Source organism: Hippocampus zosterae, chromosome 16 (assembly GCF_025434085.1).
Source record: "Hippocampus zosterae strain Florida chromosome 16, ASM2543408v3, whole genome shotgun sequence".
NCBI classification, from domain to species: Eukaryota; Metazoa; Chordata; class Actinopteri; order Syngnathiformes; family Syngnathidae; genus Hippocampus; species Hippocampus zosterae.
This window is the reverse complement of record NC_067466.1, coordinates 13,549,111-13,569,298: the sequence shown is the minus strand read 5'-3', so window position 1 is coordinate 13,569,298 and position 20,188 is coordinate 13,549,111. Positions and strand designations below refer to the sequence as shown.

General features: G+C 42.4%; 3 protein-coding genes across 3 annotated transcripts; all 3 read right to left on the bottom strand.

The window, feature by feature from the left end:
• Nucleotides 1-135: 135 nt before the first annotated feature.
• Nucleotides 136-5,646, bottom strand: zgc:165604 (uncharacterized protein LOC792578 homolog). The gene is made up of 7 exons (XM_052047168.1): nt 5,557-5,646; nt 4,103-4,257; nt 3,882-3,948; nt 3,680-3,811; nt 813-968; nt 472-594; nt 136-389 (listed from the first exon to the last, which is right to left on the bottom strand). The coding sequence occupies exons 1-7, from the start codon at nt 5,618-5,620 to the stop codon at nt 178-180; spliced, it is 909 nt and encodes a 302-aa protein (XP_051903128.1). The 5' UTR covers nt 5,621-5,646; the 3' UTR covers nt 136-177.
• Nucleotides 5,647-6,528: 882 nt separating this feature from the next.
• Nucleotides 6,529-12,752, bottom strand: dlat (dihydrolipoamide S-acetyltransferase (E2 component of pyruvate dehydrogenase complex)). The gene is made up of 14 exons (XM_052047156.1): nt 12,319-12,752; nt 12,000-12,101; nt 11,806-11,930; nt 11,545-11,689; nt 11,175-11,301; nt 10,904-11,085; nt 9,762-9,927; nt 9,618-9,682; nt 9,000-9,104; nt 8,799-8,906; nt 8,589-8,707; nt 7,890-8,052; nt 7,654-7,790; nt 6,529-7,334 (listed from the first exon to the last, which is right to left on the bottom strand). Exons 1-14 carry the CDS (start codon nt 12,577-12,579, stop codon nt 7,205-7,207), a joined length of 1,935 nt encoding a protein of 644 aa, XP_051903116.1. The 5' UTR covers nt 12,580-12,752; the 3' UTR covers nt 6,529-7,204.
• Nucleotides 12,753-14,219: 1,467 nt separating this feature from the next.
• LOC127588446 (dixin-like) lies at nt 14,220-20,085 on the bottom strand. The gene is made up of 20 exons (XM_052047171.1): nt 19,845-20,085; nt 19,049-19,178; nt 18,686-18,811; nt 18,319-18,550; nt 17,833-17,934; nt 17,570-17,688; nt 17,390-17,493; nt 17,057-17,140; nt 16,679-16,732; nt 16,544-16,594; nt 16,338-16,442; nt 16,197-16,250; nt 15,954-16,025; nt 15,770-15,841; nt 15,624-15,698; nt 15,079-15,225; nt 14,790-14,847; nt 14,604-14,700; nt 14,392-14,500; nt 14,220-14,303 (listed from the first exon to the last, which is right to left on the bottom strand). The coding sequence occupies exons 1-20, from the start codon at nt 19,905-19,907 to the stop codon at nt 14,220-14,222; spliced, it is 1,938 nt and encodes a 645-aa protein (XP_051903131.1). The 5' UTR covers nt 19,908-20,085.
• Between the last annotated feature and the right edge of the window lie 103 nt (nt 20,086-20,188).

Genomic DNA, 20,188 nt, shown 5'->3' with positions numbered 1-20,188 from the left:
CCCTCTAAAATCTGGAATATCTGAAATGTTGGTGCCCAGATTACCCCCTTTAAAATCCCAACTGGCACGTTGGAATCACCCATCTAAAATCTCAAATATGTACTCTAATGTCCCGCTGAAAAAGTATACCTACAATTTTGAGTGTCCTATGTTGTCCCTTTATTCCATGATCACGTCTTACACAAAGGAGCGCTTCATCAGGGACGGAGTATAGCGGATCTCATTGTAGCCTTCCTCCTCCTCCTCTTCCTCTTTGGAGACCCTCTGTCGACCATCCTGGCTGGTACGATGAAGCCACGCCAAGAGCACCAGCAGGGCCAGCAGCATTAGGCTCATGGACAAAGTCAGCAACACCCCCTGCAGGATCCCCGAGTGACTCTGTGCCACTGCTGACAAGAACAGTGATCCGAAAGCATCAGTGCGGTATGAAAAGAAAGAGAGGATTACGGGAAAGACCAGCGTGGCAGTCACCGCTGTAGACGGACAGGTTGATGTAGCAGTTCACCGTTGCCAGGAGGTTGGAGGCGGAGCAACGATAAAGGCCTGACGTCTGCAACGATACGTTGACGATCTGGACCGAACCCGACAGCTCTCCTGACAAATAATTAGAAAATCCAAGAAGGTAACCTCTTCTGTATTCAAATGGACAGGCCACCGAGAACCCGAGTGAGCTTCATTTGGCCCGTCTTTGGAAATCAGATTCAATAATTGGTGCAATTCAAAATGAATAGGGTTTTTGCTCTTGCATAGAAAGTGCCACAATCAGTGTTACAGTGCGCCCAACAAGAGTACCGGTAAGTTCAAATTCTGACCCTCCATGTTGATGGGTAGGGAAATTTCCTCTGGGTTGAGTTTATCCCAGCGGATCTCTGGAGTGGGAACGCCCTCGGCAACCGAGCAGGACAACGTGACACTGCCCCCTGCTTCCATGTCGCCATCCCACCGGCATGCGGGCAGCGACGGTGCCACTGTGGGTGCAATCAGCAGAATGACGTGTCAACATCATAAAGTGTTTTTGGCCGAAAAGAACGACCATGTATAGTAAGGCGTTTTTAGCCGAAAAATGTTTTCCCCAAAAAACGACCATGTATAGTAAGGCGTTTTTAGACGAAAAAAACGATTTTTGGCGAAAAAAACGACCATGTATAGTAAGGCAATTTTTGGCGAAAAAAAACGACCATGTATAGGATGCCTTTTTTTAGCGGAAAAAAACGACCATGTAGTATGCCGTTTTTTGACGAAAAAAACGACCATGTATAGTAAGGCGTTTTTAGCGGAAAATTTTAGCCCCAAAAAACGACCATGTATAGTAAGGCAATATTAGCCGAAAAAAACGACCATCTATAGTAAGGCGTTTTTAGCGGAAAATTTTAGCCCCAAAAACGACCATGCATAGTAAGGCAATATTAGCCGAAAAAAACGACCATGTATAGTAAGGCGTTTTTAGCGGAAAATTTTAGCCCCAAAAACGACCATGTATAGTAAGGCGTTTTTAGCCGAAAAATGTTTTCCCCAAAAAATGACCATGTATAGTAAGGCGTTTTTAGACGAAAAAAACGACCATGTATAGTAAGGCATTTTTAGCTGAAAATTTTAGCCCCAAAAACGACCATGTATAGTAAGGCGTTTTTAGCGGAAAATTTTAGCCCCAAAAACGACCATGTATAGTAAGGCGTTTTTAGCCAGAAAAAAACGACCATGTATAGTAAGGCGTTTTTAGCGGAAAATGTTTGCCCCAAAAAAACGACCATGTATAGTAAGGCGTTTTTAGCCAGAAAAAAAATGACCATGTATAGTAAGGCGTTTTTAGACGAAAAAAAACGACCATGTATAGTAAGGCATTTTTAGCGGAAAATGTTTGCCCCAAAAAACGACCAAGTATAGTAAGGCGTTTTTAGCCAGAAAAAAAATGACTAAGGCGTTTTTAGCCGAAAAATGTTTTCCCCAAAAAATGACCATGTATAGTAAGGCGTTTTTAGACGAAAAAAACAACCATGTATAGTAAGGCGTTTTTAGCCAGAAAAAAAATGACTAAGGCGTTTTTAGCCGAAAAATGTTTTCCCCAAAAAATGACCATGTATAGTAAGGCGTTTTTAGACGAAAAAAACGACCATGTATAGTAAGGCGTTTTTAGCCGAAAAAAACGACCATGTATAGTAAGGCGTTTTTAGCCGAAAAACACGACCATGTATATATAGTAAGGCGTTTTTAGCGGAAAATGTTTGCCCCAAAAAACGACCATGTATAGTAAGCCGTTTTTAGCCAGAAAAAAATGACCATGTATAGTAAGGCGTTTTTAGACGAAAAAAACGACCATTTATAGTAAGGCGTTTTTAGCGGAAAATGTTTGCCCCAAAAAACGACCATTTATAGTAAGGCGTTTTTAGCGGAAAATGTTTGCCCCAAAAAACGACCATGTGTAGTCAGGCGTTTTTAGCCAGAAAAAAAACAACCATGTATAGTAAGGCGTTTTTAGACGAAAAAAACAACCATGTATAGTAAGGCGTTTTTAGCCAGAAAAAAAATGACTAAGGCGTTTTTAGCCGAAAAATGTTTTCCCCAAAAAATGACCATGTATAGTAAGGCGTTTTTAGACGAAAAAAAACGACCATGTATAGTAAGGCGTTTTTAGCCAGAAAAAAAACGACCATGTATAGTAAGGCGTTTTTAGCCGAAAAATGTTTTCCCCAAAAAACGACCATGTATAGTAAGGCGTTTTTAGACGAAAAAAACGACCATGTATAGTAAGGCGTTTTTAGCCGAAAAAAACGACCATGTATATATAGTAAGGCGTTTTTAGCGGAAAATGTTTGCCCCAAAAAACGACCATGTATAGTAAGGCGTTTTTAGCCAGAAAAAAATGACCATGTATAGTAAGGCGTTTTTAGCGGAAAATGTTTGCCCCAAAAAACGACCATGTATAGTAAGGCGTTTTTAGACGAAAAAAAACAACCATGTATAGTAAGGCGTTTTTAGCGGAAAATGTTTGCCCCAAAAAACGACCATGTATTGTAAGGCGTTTTTAGCCAGAAAAAAATGACCATGTATAGTAAGGCGTTTTTAGACGATAAAAAAAAGACCATTTATAGTAAGGCGTTTTTAGCGGAAAATGTTTGCCCCAAAAAACGACCATGTATAGTAAGGCGTTTTTAGCCAGAAAAAATACGGCCACGTATATTAAGGCGTTTTTAGCCCGAAAGAAACGACATAGTATAGTAAGGCGTTTTTAGCTGAAAATTTTAGCCCCAAAAAGCGAGCATGTATAGTAAGGCGTTTTTAGCCCCCCCAAAAAACGGCATGGTATAATAAGGCGTTTTTAAGCCGAAAAAAAACGACCTAGTATAATAAAGCGTTTTTGGCCCGAAAAAAACGACAGTATATTTAGTAAGGCGCCAAAACGCCTTACAATATACAGTACATGGTTGTTTTGTTCGTCAAAAAAACGCTTGTTTATACATGGTCTTTTTTTAGGGGGGCCAAAAATGCCCTTGCCACTTGCTCATTTTTTTTGTTTTGTTTTTTTTACATCCCCTTTGGAAAGTTTTGTTTTTAGTTGTACACGTTGTAGATTATAATAATAGTGGGAAAAACATTACGTTTCATCTTAGAGGTTTTTTTTTTTACATCACAAAAAAAATGGTCTCGACTTTTTAAATGCACTGCGTAAGACTACACTTACCCAAAACACTGAGCAGCAATTCTCCAATGCTGGCATCTGCTGTCTCTGGAGGGTTGTTGACCATGCAGCGATAAATCCCAGCGTCGGAGATCTGAGTGTCGTTCACCATGATGTCTGCACTCCATGGGATGCCTGCAAAGCAAATGGGTCACCTTTTCTCCATTTATTTGTCTAAGATTGGTAAATAAAATCAAGGATATACCTGTAAAGCCCACCCTTCCAATGAGAGAGGGGTCTTCTATAATCTGGCCATGATCATACACGATCACCTGCAATATCAACGAAGGAATTCTTACTCTCTGAATGATGATGTCCGCACACGTTACACATACAGTACATTTGACAAGAAAGTTTTATCCAATCCAAAAATCCAATCAACGCAATTTCTTCCAAGAAAACTAAGAATAAAAGGTGTAAGTGGACCTGAATAGGGGATTCTGGATTGGAGAAGGGAGCCAGGGTCCAGATTATGTTGAGACGGGAGAGAGGACTGGATGCGAAGAAGGAGCAGGGCAGGATGACGGAATCTCCTCGGACCACTTCCACTGTGGACTCCCTCATGGACACCCTCAGAGCATCTGAAGAAAGAAATGAAGACCAAAAAAATGGGTTGGAATGTAGTGTGTGTGGCAGTCGAGTATTGAAGAACAGAATGCAGTGCATGTGACACACAACGGTCACTTGTTTTGGCGATCAGGAACAAGGTGTAGAAGACTCACAAGAGAGCCTTGTGGAACTCCTGCAAAAGACTGAATACAACCTCATAAGAATGTAAACAAAAGTTCAAATTCACACGTTCTAAATCATCGCATGCCAATCACAATGATGGCAATAATGTGATGATCATATATGATGTTTTAAGGCAGATGGTAGCATGACTCATTTTTTGACATAAAGATGAATGAAAATTTCTTCTCATTTGGTTTATCGGTTCATATCTTGAGTTCTGTACATTTACATTATTCTTCCTAAAAAGAAAAAGGTAATCAAGTGTACTACATTAAACATTTGTTTACAGAATGTCATTTTTGTTAAATAAAACTTGACTCGGTCAACTGAGCATTCAAAAAATGTTTGTCATTTTTCCATTTTGTTCATGCCCTCATTTCCTTCTCATCCAGAAATAATGAACCCACTCCTGCCCCCGCTCGTCTACATTTTTGTGTATGTGCTTGTGCAATTAATTGAACTTGACAGCTCTGACGTGGAGCCAAAACCAATTGAGGCACAGTCGGAAAAACAACCCACTCACACACCCTCAAACATCCTCTCAGTATTTGTCTGTCTAGCTAGCAAGATACAACAGTATCCGGTCCTAAAATAATGCAAAGTATGAAATTAAGTACAGCTTAATTAACCCTTAAGTAATTTATGAATTAAGTAACCCTTAATTCGGATATATTTCTAAATATAAATCTGCATTGCATATATCGTTGTGATATTATTACGAAGAAACTGATGCGCTCGAGAAAAAAACAAGAGTAAATTCGGAATTAGCAAGTTTTTTTAAAGTTTACTTTCACCTTAGTGAAGTTATTGCCCAAAATGGGATAGTGAATAAATCAATACAAACTGTACCTAATTGATCAGAGCAAACAAACAGCTCTAAAATATTAAGTGTAAGATATATTTTTATATAAAAAATTAATACAACTGGTTCAGACTTGATAAACACACTGTCCTGGCTTTTAAACATTTTGAATCACTGTAACAACATGCAATTTGAACGTTTTCGAATACTCGCAGCAGACTTTGTGAATTTGGCCGCGGAAATAAACACGTCGTTGCCTGTGTCAATCAAAAGTGAGCCTGCATCGTCTTTCCAAGTTGTATTTGTATTTGTATTTTTTTCTTTATGACAAGTGAAGAGTACTCACTTGTCCGCAGGGCCGTGAAGCACACGTACAGGATCCAGAGCGCGCGTCGTGCAGGGGCACCCATGGCTGACAGGAAGCTGTGCGAAAAACAAGCTGCCCCCCTCCCCGCCCTCCCCCATGTGCCCAAAAAGAAAACTAGGCATGCATGATTAATGTATCGAGCAATGCGGCCTCACCTCACCTCTCATTGTCAGCTTGGTGGGGGGAAAACAAAAGCGGCATTATGATTAACGCCATTATCAGGCAACACGATGAGGTTATCGCCACAAGAATAAGTGCAGATGTTGGTTGTACTTCACTGTGAGTTAGGCGGTGTCACTGTGTGACAGCAGTGTGAAATGCCACAACAATCGGCACATGGATAGCAAGTCAGAACATCTTGTGTTTGAAGTTAGTAGGACAAATTCTTGTTCAATGCATGTCAGGACACACCTGAACCATTTCAATTGCTACTAATAAAGTGCAGCTGTTCGAGTCGGCGTCCCCTGACATTTTTATAGTCATACAAGCACAAACCGTGATGGTTACTTCAGCATGTCAGTGGTTGTCATCAAGAATCAAAAAGATGTCACTTTTTAAAATGTCTTTACAGAGCAAGACTATCAGTTTAGCATTTTTCAGGACAACTAATTTGTATTTCGTTTACTTTTTATTAAGTTTTTCTTCATTTGTAAAGACGTTTTGTTAGATTCGATTAATTTATATTTTTAAATGCTTGATTTTAGTTTGATATATGCAGTATTTTTCAAGTGCAAGATAAAAAAAGGGGGTCACTAAGTCATGTGCGATGAAGTCAACTACAATTCTGAAATGACGGTTTGACTTTCCTCTTCCACATGGCCGCAAAGAGATCCTGAAAGGATTTTAAAATGACACCCAAAAGCTCATCTATGATAGATAACGTGGATCTCATTGGCTGTACCCGCTGCTGTTTTCCGTCAGGCCTTCGTGAAATGAAATTCTCAACACGCATTTGATATCGCTCCGTTTATTTCAAACAAACATCCGGCGGCAACTTTGTGCGTTTCAGCTGTGTGAAGGACAGAAGATTTGACAGTGACGCTAGAAAATGAAGATGGAGCAGAAAGAGAGTGAAGCGAGAGGGAGAGGAACTGTTTAGTACTTCTTCAAGGGGGAAAAAATATATATTAGTCGTCGGGGGCTGTACAGATAAAGGAGTTTAATATACATTACCGTAGAATGTACATACTGTAGCACTTAACACTTCTCTCAATCTTTTAGACTGCAAACATGGCGGAGACACGCGTCCTGTTTGCCTTTATCACATTCACACCACACGATCAAATCATTGGGACTAAATATGATCTCTGATTGGACATAATAGTGTAACGTGTCCCTTTGCACAACATGATACCGGAAGTGTTTTCGTGGGCAGACTCCAGGTGCGCTAGGATGAATTACAACTAACGGTACATTTCTCTTATGACATGGGCATTTAATAAATAAAGAGAGCAAGAGAGCGACGAGAGATGGAAGCGGAGTGAATTCTGCCCCCGTCTTCTTCCTTCTTCGGGGTAACAGGAAGTGACCTGCCGACATGCCGGCCAATCGCAGGAGGATCCAGAGTGATCGGATCACTTTGGCGGGGGAGGGGGCGCGTAATCGGCGGCGGTTCGCCACAGTCCGCTCACAAGAGCATGGTGATGGGCTTCTCCAGGAACTTGCGGAACTCGGCCAGCCACTGGGCACCCACCGCGCCGTCCACAACTCGGTGGTCGCAGCTCAGCGTCACAGACATCACGCTGGCCACGTCGAAACTGAAAAACACAACGGACGCCTTTGTGACACCGTTTGGCTTTCAAGTCGAATCCGTTTTTAGTTTCTTCACGAATATCACATTTTAATACATTTCCCACCCATTGCCTAAACGCGGCACAAATAATGAAATTATTCAAATTATTATCCACTTTTTTGCTATTTTATCCACTCATCTGGGATACGTTTCAATTCTCCTGATACCAAACAAGCCTTAAAACTTGCATCAACTTTCAGAGAAATACTAGAAATACTTTTTTTTTTCCCTTCACAGCGAATGTAAGTGTTTCCTCTTGGAAAAAAAAAAAACTTGACACGTACCCTCTCTCGTTGTCGGCGGGCATGAGTCGCTTTTCAGAGCCTCCCACGGCTAGGATGCAAGACTGCGGAGGGTTGATGATGGCTGAGAAGTTCTTGATGCCAAACATTCCCAAATTGGAGATGGTGAACGTGCCTCCCTGGTGGGTGTGGGTGTGCGGGGCGGGGGAAGAGAAATAACAGAGCAAAACTCAAGATTCCAGATTTTTCTTCCACAATTTCCACCAGTAGACTCGTACCTGGAACTCATGCGGCTGCAGTTTGCCATCCCGTGCTTTGGCGGCGAGGGCAGACACGTCGGCGCTGATGGCGGCGAGTCCTTTGGTGTGCGCGTTGAACACGATGGGCGTGATGAGACCATTGGCCGTGCTCACTGCCACGCTCACGTCCACCACGTGGTTCCTTAAGAGAAAGCAACAATGAACATGCAAATGGGTAGTGGAATAAACATGATTCATTCAAGGTTTGTCCATGCAACGTATTTTTTATTTTTTTGGTTATGTGGCGTTCTTAAAGTCATATTTTGACCCCTTTATTTATTTATTTATTTTACATTCTTAGTTCAACCGATCAATCATTTCTAACCCTGGAATGAAACGAACAATAAACATCAGTACTAGGTTCCATTTTTTAATGTTTTCTGAAAAAAATCCCCAAAGCAATTATGTGTGCAGGTATTGAAGCTGTAAACTAAGTTTAGTTCATATTCATTACTTCATAAAGGATATCTTAATTGCGTTTGCCAGAATTTTAACATGGCAACATCAGAGAAGATTTTGTTTACGAATGATACTTTACCTCAATACTAAGATTGGCAAAATACTGTACATGTACATATATATATATATATATATATATATATATATATATATATATATATATATACTAGTAGTCCGTTACTAATGATGTTTCACGTGAGCCGTGTTGAAGCTACTCACTGGCGGATGACCGTATCCATCCAGGAGGAGTTGCACTCTGGCACCTTGAGGCAGGCCAGCGCGCTGGCCTTGATGAGAAAGTCGTTCACGCTGAGCTTGAGACTTCTGGCTCTCACCTCCTTCGCAGCACAGGTCACACACATTGTTTGAAAGTGATCGAGTCGTTCATTCTCTACTCTGGGAATTGTCAATTCTCAAATGGCCAAATACCTCATTGAGTTCTTTCCTAAGCTCCAGCACTTGGTCCATGTTGACATCTACAGAGAGGTAATAGTGAGGGATGGTTTGCTTGGACTGCATCAGCCTCTGAGCGATGACCTGCAGAGGAGGGGGGAAAAAAAATCATGAAGAAAACATGGCTGACAAGAAAACAACCTGGCACAGTCTAATGTTGGGCGTGTTTGCTCTCACCTTGCGTATATTGCTAATAGGGATGTCTGTGAAAGTCCCGGCTGGCGCGGCAGGAACGGCGGCAGGCGCCGGAACGGCTGCAGCCGCGGTCGGAGCTGGAGCAGCCTGCCAAAAGGGAAATACTTTTCATTTGATCCAAATTCATGAGGCTCCATTAGACTGATGTGGGTCCAATATTCTGCCGACTAAATCCATTTTGTCTTTGGTTTCGCTTAAGTGGGGATGTATATCCTGCAGGTGACATTTATGGCAGTTCAATTACAATGGCATAGATTATGTTATTTTAGTTTAAAAACAAAAAAAAACAGAAGCTTTCTGATTACATTTTTCATGCAGCCTGATTCTGAAAAAAGTCGGACCAAATTCAATTGCGTCAATTCCTTCGCTATTCCTCTTCTTTGTATGCTTCTGAAAAATACATGAATCACATCCACCCTGCTGAGACAATATTATTACATCAATCAACATAATAGTTAGTTTGACGTTATCACTTTCACAGGCTGCACAAAATGATGTCAAACCATTGCGTGATTGCATAACCTTTCCATTTGATGTCATAAAGTACTTTGTGTTGCACGACGATCAATCGAAAACTAGTCCGACTCAAGTGCAACTCACTGGTGCCTTTGCAGGAACAAAACCGTCAACGTCTTTCCTGGTAATGCGTCCATCAGGACCGGAACCTACGAAAGCGGCATATATTTTACCGTGACATTTCTGCGAAGGCCTGTTTTTTTTTTTTTGTCCCGATTGTCGACTCACCGGTGATCTGCGCCAGGTCAAAGCCTTTCTCTGCAGCGAGTTTCTTTGCAAGCGGGCTGGCGAACACGCGCCCCTTCCTGGGCGCTGCGGGGGTCAAAGAGGGCACTGCTGCTGCAGCGGCGGCTGCGGGGGCCTGCGTTGGCGGCGCGGCGACCGGTACTGCTGCCTACGTGAAGAAGTCATTCGGGGTTACATCAGCAGAGGTTTTAGGGCGTATTTATACAGCGCCACCTTGACTTTTGAATGCCCCGTCTGATGGATAGATTTGGAGATTATTTACTTTGAGAATTGTGAGTAAATGACAAGTGACTTCCTGTATTTATAGGCTAGGCTTTGACCTCAATAGGACGCCGGTCCAGATGAAATTTTGAGGGGCTACACCGTAATTAGATTTTTAACTAGTGTTATTGTTTGATTTGACCAACTCTGTCGTGTTTTTGTTGTTTTATGTTATGTGTTGTGTTTATTATTTTACTTTGTTAACTGTTTTGTTAAGCGCTTTGTTACAGCTGCCGGTGTTGTGAAAGCGCTATATAAATCAGCATGTATTGTATTGTATTGTAAAACGGGAGATTCAACTTCCGCCACTAGATGGCAGTAGCAAACCAAAAGGTGTACAGAAAGTAAGTGCTGAGAAGCAGAAGAAGATGAGCTATGTATGCCACCGGCTTGGCAAAGCAGTAGCATTATGTACTTTACTGAAGAATTTTTAAAAATTAATATTAAAAAGAAAGAAAAAAAACAAATGAATACAATATTGCCTTATTTAGCCTGTTCACACTTAAATAATATATAATAATAAATAATAAATAATAAACAAAAATAAATCCGTGAATTAAAGCCAGAACATTTGATTGTTGAAGAATGCTTTGTATTTGGTTTCAAACACACTTTATTTCATTTGTTGCGAGTGTGCTAGTGTTGCCTTTGATGTTGACACACAAAGACCAAAGAAAACCATGAGCAGCGAGGGCATTGCAATATCAATTCAAGACCGTTTATACCTGGAAGTGCCATATATTTTCATACTGTATTTTTCTATGAAACAATTTTTTTCCATTTATTATTTGAGTTACGAACCTGGTCAAGGAAACAATTCAATAAAGTCAAGTTACCGCTGCATTTGTGTGCGAGTGTCTTACTGGAGCTGGAGCAGGAGGAGGTGTTGAAATTTCTGCAATGCCCGTTTCGACATAGTCCTTGAAGGCAGCAATGTCGCTCTCCTTCTCGACAATGATGCAGAGCGGCGTTCCTAACGGCACATCACGCGTCCCCTCGGACACCATGATTTTGGCCAGATAGCCCTCCTCCTGCACCTCAAAACCTCAACGTGACACAAAGGTTGACAGTGAGTACAGGTTGGCTGGAAACAACCATTTCCGCATCGGCGTGTCAAAGGACGTTCGGGTTTACCGATGGTTGCCTTGTCCGTCTCGATCTCAGCCAGCAGATCTCCCTCGCTTAGCTTCTCGCCCACTTTCTTTTCCCAGCGCTGCACCGTGCCCATCGTCATGGTGGGCGAGAGGGCGGGAAGTGTGATCTGAAGCACACAATGATAATGTTGACTAATTACGGACATATTGAGGGGGAAAAAAAATTTACATTCTAATTGCTTTTATACGAAATTGTTCTCTGGGGTGCCTGCCCATGCATCGAGCCAGGTTGGACACTTCAGTCACATCTTAGTTTCAACTCCATTGTGGTGGCGTATCGAGACCAAGTCATTATACCCGTTCACCGTATTGATCGCCAACGACATTTCGGGTCACTTCAAGAGCCCCACCTTCAAATGTGTTGGGTAGGAGCTGCCCGGCACAGCAGGTGGTGCACTTGCAGCTGCAGCTGGAGAAGGAGCGCTGGGGGCTGATGACGAACCAGTAGTAAGCGAGTCCAACGTAACGTCCTTAAATGCTGGGATGAGGTCTGGACTACAATACGGACAGTAAAAAGTAATGTTAACTTTACTTTTTCTTTTTTGGTGGGGGGGATTGTAATGACCTCCCAGATTATCAACAGCAGGGAGGAGAATTGTAGTTGTGTTTACCTGTCAACGGTGATGCAAATTACTGATCCGATGTCTACATCTCTGGTCCCCTCAGGAACAAGAATTTTGGCAAGATAGCACTCTTCCAACATCTCAAATCCCACCGTAGCCTTGTCTGTCTCCACCTACAAAAAGACCACACTATTTCTTTCTTTCTACAGATTCATACACACATATGACAACAGTCCCCTGACCTCTGCTATGAGGTCTCCCTCGCTGATTTTATCTCCCTCCTTCTTTTCCCAGCGCGCGATGGTTCCAGTCTGCATGGTGGGCGAGAGTGCGGGCAGCTCCACCTGTTTGACATTGACAAGCAACATACCATTGTCTATTGCAGTTTAATACACAGATTATCAAAATGCAATAGCACAACATACCTAGATGTGCAGGTCACATTTTAAGTTTAAGACGTGTAATGTAATTAGCTGCGAGCTAAGCTCCCTCCTATGTCTCCGTGCTAGCGACGGAGGTCATGCTAAATGAAGTGGATACTAAAACAACCGGAAAAGGTACCTTCTGGTGCGGCGGCAGGCTGTAGAAACGTTCGCTCCGAGAGCTAGCAGTCAGCTGGGGACACCGCAGCAGCGCTCCACCGCGACTGAAGATCACGGTGGAGCATAGAGCTCGCGAGCCGACTACACGGTGTATCCGCCTTGCACAGCCGGTTCCAGATATGCAACGTGAGCTGAGGGTAGAGGCGGCAGGCCCGGCTGGGAGGGCACGGGGACGAGGGAGCCGGGAAGACGGCCTGAGCCGCAGGATAAGACGAAGCATGTCGGAGCAGTTGAAAAATTACACGGAGCTGTGGTTAATATAATTACTTTACACGTGCATGAGGAAAAAACTCTAAAATCCCTTCCGGTGCCACTCCTCACTTTCTAATGACCTCCTCTTGCCCAAAACACAACCGTTTACGGCTCTCGATCCGCACTGCCGTATCCCGGCTAAATGTGTCGTAAAAACTGTTGCAACGCAAAATGAACTCCACTTACAGTACTATGAAACCTCGGGTGCCAGAAATGAATCAATAAATTAATAGCTATTCATTCCATAGAAATTGGTCATATAAAAGTGTATGTAGTGTTGTTGCTGTCATCGTAATAGTAGCAGTAACAGTCTCCAATTTTCACCTCTTTCCACAATTTTCCATCCATCCCACTCAGTTCCATTCACAACATTCAAGACATGCTGGTTACTATTTTCCAAAAGTTCAAAAATTTCACAGAATTCCGTGTATTCATCCGCCAAAAACACAATTTCAATAACTCAGATGTCTCTCCCTTGGGAGATGATTCTGATTGCGCACATTTTTCCTTCAATATCTGTCCTCATCCTGCAGGTTCGAGGTACTGTACTACTACAGACGCTTAAAATAAATAAATAAATAAATAAATAAATAAATAAATAGACAATATATCTTTTTATATGCCAGGTTTTATTTTTCAATACACATTGAAAAAGACAATTCTCTTATTTGGAAATGGCAAGTCTTCATATGTCAAATTCAAAAATATAAACAAACTGTACATTTTGCAGACTGTTGTGGCATTCAGACGAACACGTTACATTGACGCATATTTCAATTGGCTTGTTGAAAAAGGAAACACAATTGCAAATGCTAAGCGTGAGCGGAACTGGAAGGGGTCTGTCAGCACCCTAACATGGAAGCTGAGCACACACATATACACTCATACAATAAATTAAAGTATAAAGTAGTTCCTTAGTTAGGTCCTACATGCGTTCAATGTCAAATTTATAGCCCAGCATCATTATTGAGGAGTGCAAGCATTCAAAGCCCATACATGAGAAAGGATACTATTCATCATCCCAAAAATATGGGAAATTTTAAAAAATACTTTTCTTTTTTTTTAACTAAACAGTATGTAAACAGTGCTATTCATCTGCACATGAGTTACAAGAAGCATTCAACAGCTATTCACAGAAGTGGTACCACTCCCCAAAGAATCTCCCATTAACTCCTGTGGTTGATAACACTGAAGCTTTAAAACGACAAAGACAAAATGCCTTTAAACTGGCCATAGTTGCTGGAAAGACTCCAGTGCTGAAACAATGAATGAATGTAAAGAGATTCCAAACACTTGTAATTACCAAATATTACATTTCTGAGCTTTCTTAGTCAAGGCCTGGCAATATCAAGCACGTGGTAGCAAGGCACTGAGCTCTATGACATCATCAACATTTACACTACAGCGAGTCCAGCATAAAAGCCCAACTCTCTGACCGCTGGGTTCTTGCGTTTATAAAAAGTTGCACCTCAAATCGTCTCGTTGAAGGGTCCAGTTTTGTGGCTGTCTACACCTAAGATCTAAAAATATAAAAACAAAACACACAGACAGCTCAGCAAAGGCAGTGAATAAAAACGTGAGAATATTGGGAAAGTCATATTGATGTTGTTACCTGGCTTCACTATGGTCTTCCTCCACCCAGGCCACAATTTTGCCTTCCCAGCCAGGCACGATGGCTCCATCGAAGAAAACCTGTTCTCATACACACAAACGTACTGTACTCGATGAACAGCACTGGATTTTACTTACACAGTTCTACAAAGTCTTCTAATTGGCTTACCTCTTCTTTCACAGTACCGAATTCAGGGTCCAACGCCTTAAAGTGGTACCTGTAGTTCCCCTCTTGATCAACAGCTGCCTTCACATCCTTGAGAGTCACCTCTCCCAACCTGTAAAAAATAAAATAAAATAAAATAAAATAAAGTCCCCTGTCATAACACTCGCCTGCAAAATGTCTATTTTATATGAGCAAATATGTCGACATCAAATCACCTTTTGGGGATGTTGATCATAAAAGGTGTGGAGGATCTTCCTGTGAAGTACAGGATCTTAGTAGAAGATGTGGAGGTGCTACTGGACTGACAAACCTCTGCAATGAAAGAAATCAGAAACAGAGCGAAGACTAAAAATGCATCGTATGCATGATCGTGTTCCACAGAGGACGACTACTCTACTTACTTGGCCAAGATTCACGGTCACTGTTCTGGCCTCTGCGTCCTGGGGATTTCCCTCGAACCTGCAGTATGAGGATACACGTTGAAGGAAAGATGTGCTCAGTCAGAATCCTCTTCCAAAGAGAGAAACGTCGCAGTAAGAGGATGCACACTAAGTATTAATTTTTCAATTTCTGCCACGTAGCAATCTTTCAAAACACAAGTGAGTTAAAAGTGTTCAGAAAATCCACAGTATTGAATTCAAAAGTAGCTTTTCTTTGAATCAGGTCGAAGCCGTGAAAATACACTCGTACCCTGTGCGTATGTACGGCATGAAGTCTGTCGATGAGTGACACGATGCCCTGCTCCAGGGTGTCCAGCGTGTGGTGCTGCGGGTCGTGGACTCTCAAGTCTTTCCTCAAACTTCGAATTGCATCTCTGAGCAGCTGAACCTCCTCTGCCTGCAAATAAGGTACATCCACACACACACACATTAGCAGAGATGGGCGCTTTACCCTCTTCGATCATCGTCCCTCCGTCTTTATTCATATAATAATTGTCCTCCGTCCCCGTCCATCACAATACAAAAATAGCTACTGTGATCAAATAAAATCCTTATCATAAAAAATGAACTTTTAGAAATTCCAGCCCTCAGCATGGTGGGCGGGTACTCAGAGACATACAAAAAAGCCGGCTTTCATAACCGGGCTGGATTGATCGTGAGTGAAATCGGTGTCCGTAGGCACTTTGTTATGTTCTCTGACCATACACTAGGTGGCAATGCTGCGATAAAAATACTGTTTGAGATACAATAGCATGTTAAGAATATAAGAGTTGTTTGACTAGCAAAAGCACTTACATTTGATATGGAGGAAGCAGGATTTCCAGAGTTGTAATAGCCATTGTTTTCAGTGCATGGGGAAATCTGAGAAATCTCAAAGTTTATCGTCAAATACGTGTCTGATATTCAGAATTTGGTAGTCGCGTAATGAAAAGCAATATTACCTGCTGCGGCTCTCTATTTGTTACTTGCTGCCTCGTGCTGTTTTCATGGTCCAGCTCTTTTTGCAGCTCACTCTGGCAATAAATAAATAAACACATAAATAAATAAAAATCCAAATCCATACAAACACAACCCAGCAGAGGCCTTGGGGGACAAAATGCAGCTTCTTGCGCGTGACAGCTATACCTGCTGCTTTTGGCTTTCTTCAAGTTTTTGTTTGAGCTGTTGCAGAAGTCTGTCCTTCTGCCCAACTTCCTTCTTCAGGAACGAGGAAGAAAAGATGAAGAAAAGATAGTTCAGTCAAGCCAACTCAACAAAAAAAAGCGTGGGAGACTTGATTCTAGCAATGCAGTGTAAGAAATATTCCCTGAAAACAAAGAAGGGGCTTTTTTTTGTCATGCCGAGGTGTTAAGTTACAGTACTGTACACCTCGCAGTCACTCCACAGTCGGGTACATTCCTCCAGCTTCCATTGTAGCTCGGTCTAGGGGAAAAATAGCATCCCACACTCACAATCACAAATGACATCGAACACGTGATCGAAGATGTTCTCTGGAATTGTATTCCTTACCTTCTGATTGTTAATGTCGTCGTTAGCCATGCTGGCTCGGAGCAGCTCTTGCTTCAGCTGGAGGATGGACGCCTCCTGAGTGCTGAGACGCCGCTGCTGGGCCTCCTGGAATTTCCATCAACCAAAATAAACTTTATTTGACCCGCCGCTAATCACCGATCATGCAACGACATCATAGGTTGTGTTAAATTATGCATGCGTCTTGCCTTGATTCCTTGGAGGTTTCTCATCTCTTGCTTACAGCTCAACAGTTCCCTCTAAACCAGCGAGTTAATTATTAATAAGTCTGACATCGCTTGTTAAATTAATATTTTGCTTGAAAAGGAAAAAAAAAAAAGTACCTTCAGCTCCCGAGACTCCTCCATACTCTGATCCAAACGGCTGCGGATGACTACCTGGAAAGAGAGCGACAACAACGGAGGAATGGGACAATGCAACAGAAACTGACACCCGTGCCCCCTCCACCCCTGCACAGCGTGCACACACACACCGCTACAAAGTCACACACACACACACACCCACACCCACCCACCCACACACACACGCATACGCAGACAGTGTGGCCCAGAGGAAGAAACGTGAGCTGTGTGCAGCACAAAGAGAGACGAGAGGGAGGCGGCCAACAGAAAATAAAGTTGGAAGGAGTCAAAACTGAAACAGATGAAAGGAAGCAAAAAAAAAAAAAAAAGAAAAAAAAAGAAAGAAAATGCTGTGTGTACCAGCTGCTGCTCGGGATGACCTTCGTCCAAACTGAAAGATAGATCTTGCTCATCCTCCGGCAGAGAGCCTTGCAGAAGCAGAGCCTTAGAAAAAAAAAAAGACATCAGAACTAGTAATAGTGATGTGACGATCGCTAAAGTGGCTTGCTGGCAGCCTCTGGTGGTAATCAATGTGTAAGAACAGTTCAGTTGTGTTTAAATTCAATACATTTTCAATCAATATGTTTTGTTTTAATTATTATTTTAGATTTAAAAAAACAACAACAACTTTTAATGGACACTTAACATCTGTCAATAAAAAAGTCCAACACAAAGTCTCACCACTTTGCCTACCTGCAAAGCCGACACCATTTTACGCGTCTCCTCAACCTCCTTCTCCAAAGTTTCACCGACGGAATCTTCCCAGGTTGCCTCCGTTGCGCCAACAGACGTCTCGACTTCGGGCGCAGAAGGAGACGCGGCAATTATTGACGACGCATAAAAATCGCCGACTCCCGAGATGTGGCGCTTTACCTCGGTGCTCTAATTGTGCGCGGTCTTCTTCCGGGCGCTCTGCTTGCGTGCTGGGTGGAGATCCGGGAGATGGTAACGGACTGGCGGAGCTGAGAATCGAAGAAAAATAAAAAGATGAACTTTTCAATGTGCCACGGGAGATTAAAAACATTCATTTGCACAGAAAACTGCAGGAACTTCAGCGGACGGGATATTTATGATGATTTATGATTTGTTCCATTTGAATTTCAACATTCCATCTGTTGGTATTGATTTTTAATTACCTGTTGGTCTGCACATCGTCCTGCTCGTCTGGGCTTCCTCTCTCATACTGCTTCACCAGTGCACGTACACACACGCTCTTATCCACATCTGACCTCCAGCAGCTGAAAGGTGAGCCACAGAGGAGACATTTGAAATCGTTGACAATGACCGGCCATAACTTTAGGTAAGGCTGGAGAATCAAACGTGACCTGATAAGAGGCGCTATATGAACCAAGATGATCTAAATTGTGAGGCAGACATGCTAACCACCTTGCGGGATTGAAGATGGAGGATTCGGAATGGATCAAGAGATACGATTAGTGGCAATTCATACGTATCGCTGGAATGAATGAATGAAGAACTTGTCCCAAGTATCAACGTTCGTTATTTGACTTATGAAGCATATTTTGCTTCAAAAATATAGCGGAACTCCAACTTGGATCACTTTGAGAGGGTTTGACTTTGGCGGTTCCACTTTCGATAGCTTTTTAGACATAATTGAGTACCTGTGGATGCGTGACGCGCTGGCAGGCAGTGAGGCGTCATATCGGGCCGATGCTAGAGTAGCAGCAGCACCTTGTGCAAGTGCCACAGTGGACAGCGGGTTGTGGCACGGCGCGGCTGATGTTGAACCTTTCCCACTTCCCGAAGCAAGCCTGGGATTGGCTGACGGTTTGAAATGAGCGGCCAGCGCCAGAATAATCCTCATCACGGATTTCAAGTTGCCTTCAACAATGTCTGCAGAGAGAAACCGTGTGAGCCATAAATGAAAACAGGTAGCGCGTCTGTAACACATTTAACTTTGCCTCAAACAATTCAAACTCAAATGAGAACTATTTTAAATCGATCGAAAATGCCAATGAAATGACATACCTCTTGCTGAGATGTGAGGCATGCGTATATGCCTGGAGGAGATGAATTGTAGCACTTGCTCCACATTCTTCCTGCTTTCTTCTTTGTTTTGAGGAGTTAAATAAACACCCTCGAGCACTTCCCCGGCTGTCATAAAGATAATGTAGGAAACAACAGGATCAGGAGCTTTGCACATATCGGTGATTACTACAACAACCAGAGAGTTAAATTAATAGTTCTCTGACAGTGTCATGAACAACTTTGACAATGTTGGATATTTAATGAGCAAATTCAATCATTTGATTGGCAGCATCATTACACGGGCTACTTCCGAATGAACCACACATATTTAAGAACATATTATGCAGACGTGCATTTATTTACCAACTATCTCGATGAGCTGTACGAGAACCAATCCATCCTGCAGATCCCTCCTGAGGTCAGTGATGGGCTTCAGGCCAGATTTCTTCTTGAGTTGAGCGTTCACCCAGGAGATGTAGGTGGCCAGTTGTTGCTGGATTCAACAGGAAAAACAAACAAACAAACCAAAAAAAACACGCCCATACCGCGGTTTAGTTCATGTCGAAAAGATAAAAAGTATATTCCTAACTGGACACACATGGCAGGAAAAAACAAACAAACGGCGTCCTTTGTTTATCATGCCGGGACAAAGGGGTGTGGGCGGGGGGCTGCGGGGTCAGCCATCTGTAGCAAAATCCCAAATCAATTAAAAAAAAAATCTAACAGAGTAACATAGAATATTTTCCTGTTGTACAGTTGTGTTAAATGTCAAGCTTCAGTAAAGCATCCCATTTTTCCCCCGAGCACGTCGAATCACGTGACCGCCGTTGTCTGGGATACACAACCCACCCATTAACAACACTTTACAATTTTACTAATATGCAGTTCACCTTTTTAGCCTTAATCGTGTACAGTACATTTATTAGTCGTGGTAAACTTAACTTTTGATAAGCGAAAATGTGACGTAGGTTTTTGTTCAAAACTGACTTGTTCCGGAACAATACAGGAACAGGTTAAACATTCAGGTTAGCATTTTTTTTCACCCCGCGTATAAATTCACATCACACATGCTTGATTCTGTCAAAACAACATAATTACTCATGCAATTGTAGTTTTACTCAAGCTAACCCCAGAAACAGGAACCAGACTATACCGTTACCTCGTTAAAGCTTCCGTGCAGCACCTCATCAAGCAAACTTCCCCGAGAAAGTGAGGCGATCATCTTTTTACTCGAAAATCCATTGAAGCCAGCTAAAGAGCCGACTAGCTCCTGAAGTAGACTCTCATGGTTACGGACGAGCCATAAGAACAGGCTAACTAAATAGTGCGGTTAGCGGTAGCCCTCCAAATGTCAAACATCGTTTGATGGACGGGAGGAGGAAACCAACGCCGTTCAAGTTAGGTACCCGATGTCAAGTACAGAGCACACACACACGACTGTTTCTGGTTCCTGCTGTCAAAATAAAATAAAATGGCGACCACTTCCAGTAAAGTAACAATGAA

Excerpts from the sequence above, each read along its gene's own strand:
- zgc:165604 (XM_052047168.1), bottom strand. The coding sequence starts at position 5,620 with ATGGGTGCCCCTGCACGACGCGCGCTCTGGATCCTGTACGTGTGCTTC. Across the intron at positions 595-812 it reads CCTACCCATCAACATGGAGG|GAGAGCTGTCGGGTTCGGTC; the intron begins GTCAGAATTTGA and ends ATTATTTGTCAG. Across the intron at positions 390-471 it reads CAACCTGTCCGTCTACAGCG|CAGTGGCACAGAGTCACTCG; the intron begins GTGACTGCCACG and ends TGTTCTTGTCAG.
- dlat (XM_052047156.1), bottom strand. The coding sequence starts at position 12,579 with ATGCTTCGTCTTATCCTGCGGCTCAGGCCGTCTTCCCGGCTCCCTCGT. Across the intron at positions 9,683-9,761 it reads TGACCTGGCGCAGATCACCG|GTTCCGGTCCTGATGGACGC; the intron begins GTGAGTCGACAA and ends CCGCTTTCGTAG. Across the intron at positions 7,791-7,889 it reads TGCAGCCGCATGAGTTCCAG|GGAGGCACGTTCACCATCTC; the intron begins GTACGAGTCTAC and ends CACACCCACCAG.
- LOC127588446 (XM_052047171.1), bottom strand. The coding sequence starts at position 19,907 with ATGATCGCCTCACTTTCTCGGGGAAGTTTGCTTGATGAGGTGCTGCAC. Across the intron at positions 17,689-17,832 it reads GACGATGTGCAGACCAACAG|TTCATCTTTTTATTTTTCTT; the intron begins GTAATTAAAAAT and ends CACATTGAAAAG. Across the intron at positions 15,699-15,769 it reads CAAATAGAGAGCCGCAGCAG|ATTTCTCAGATTTCCCCATG; the intron begins GTAATATTGCTT and ends ATAAACTTTGAG.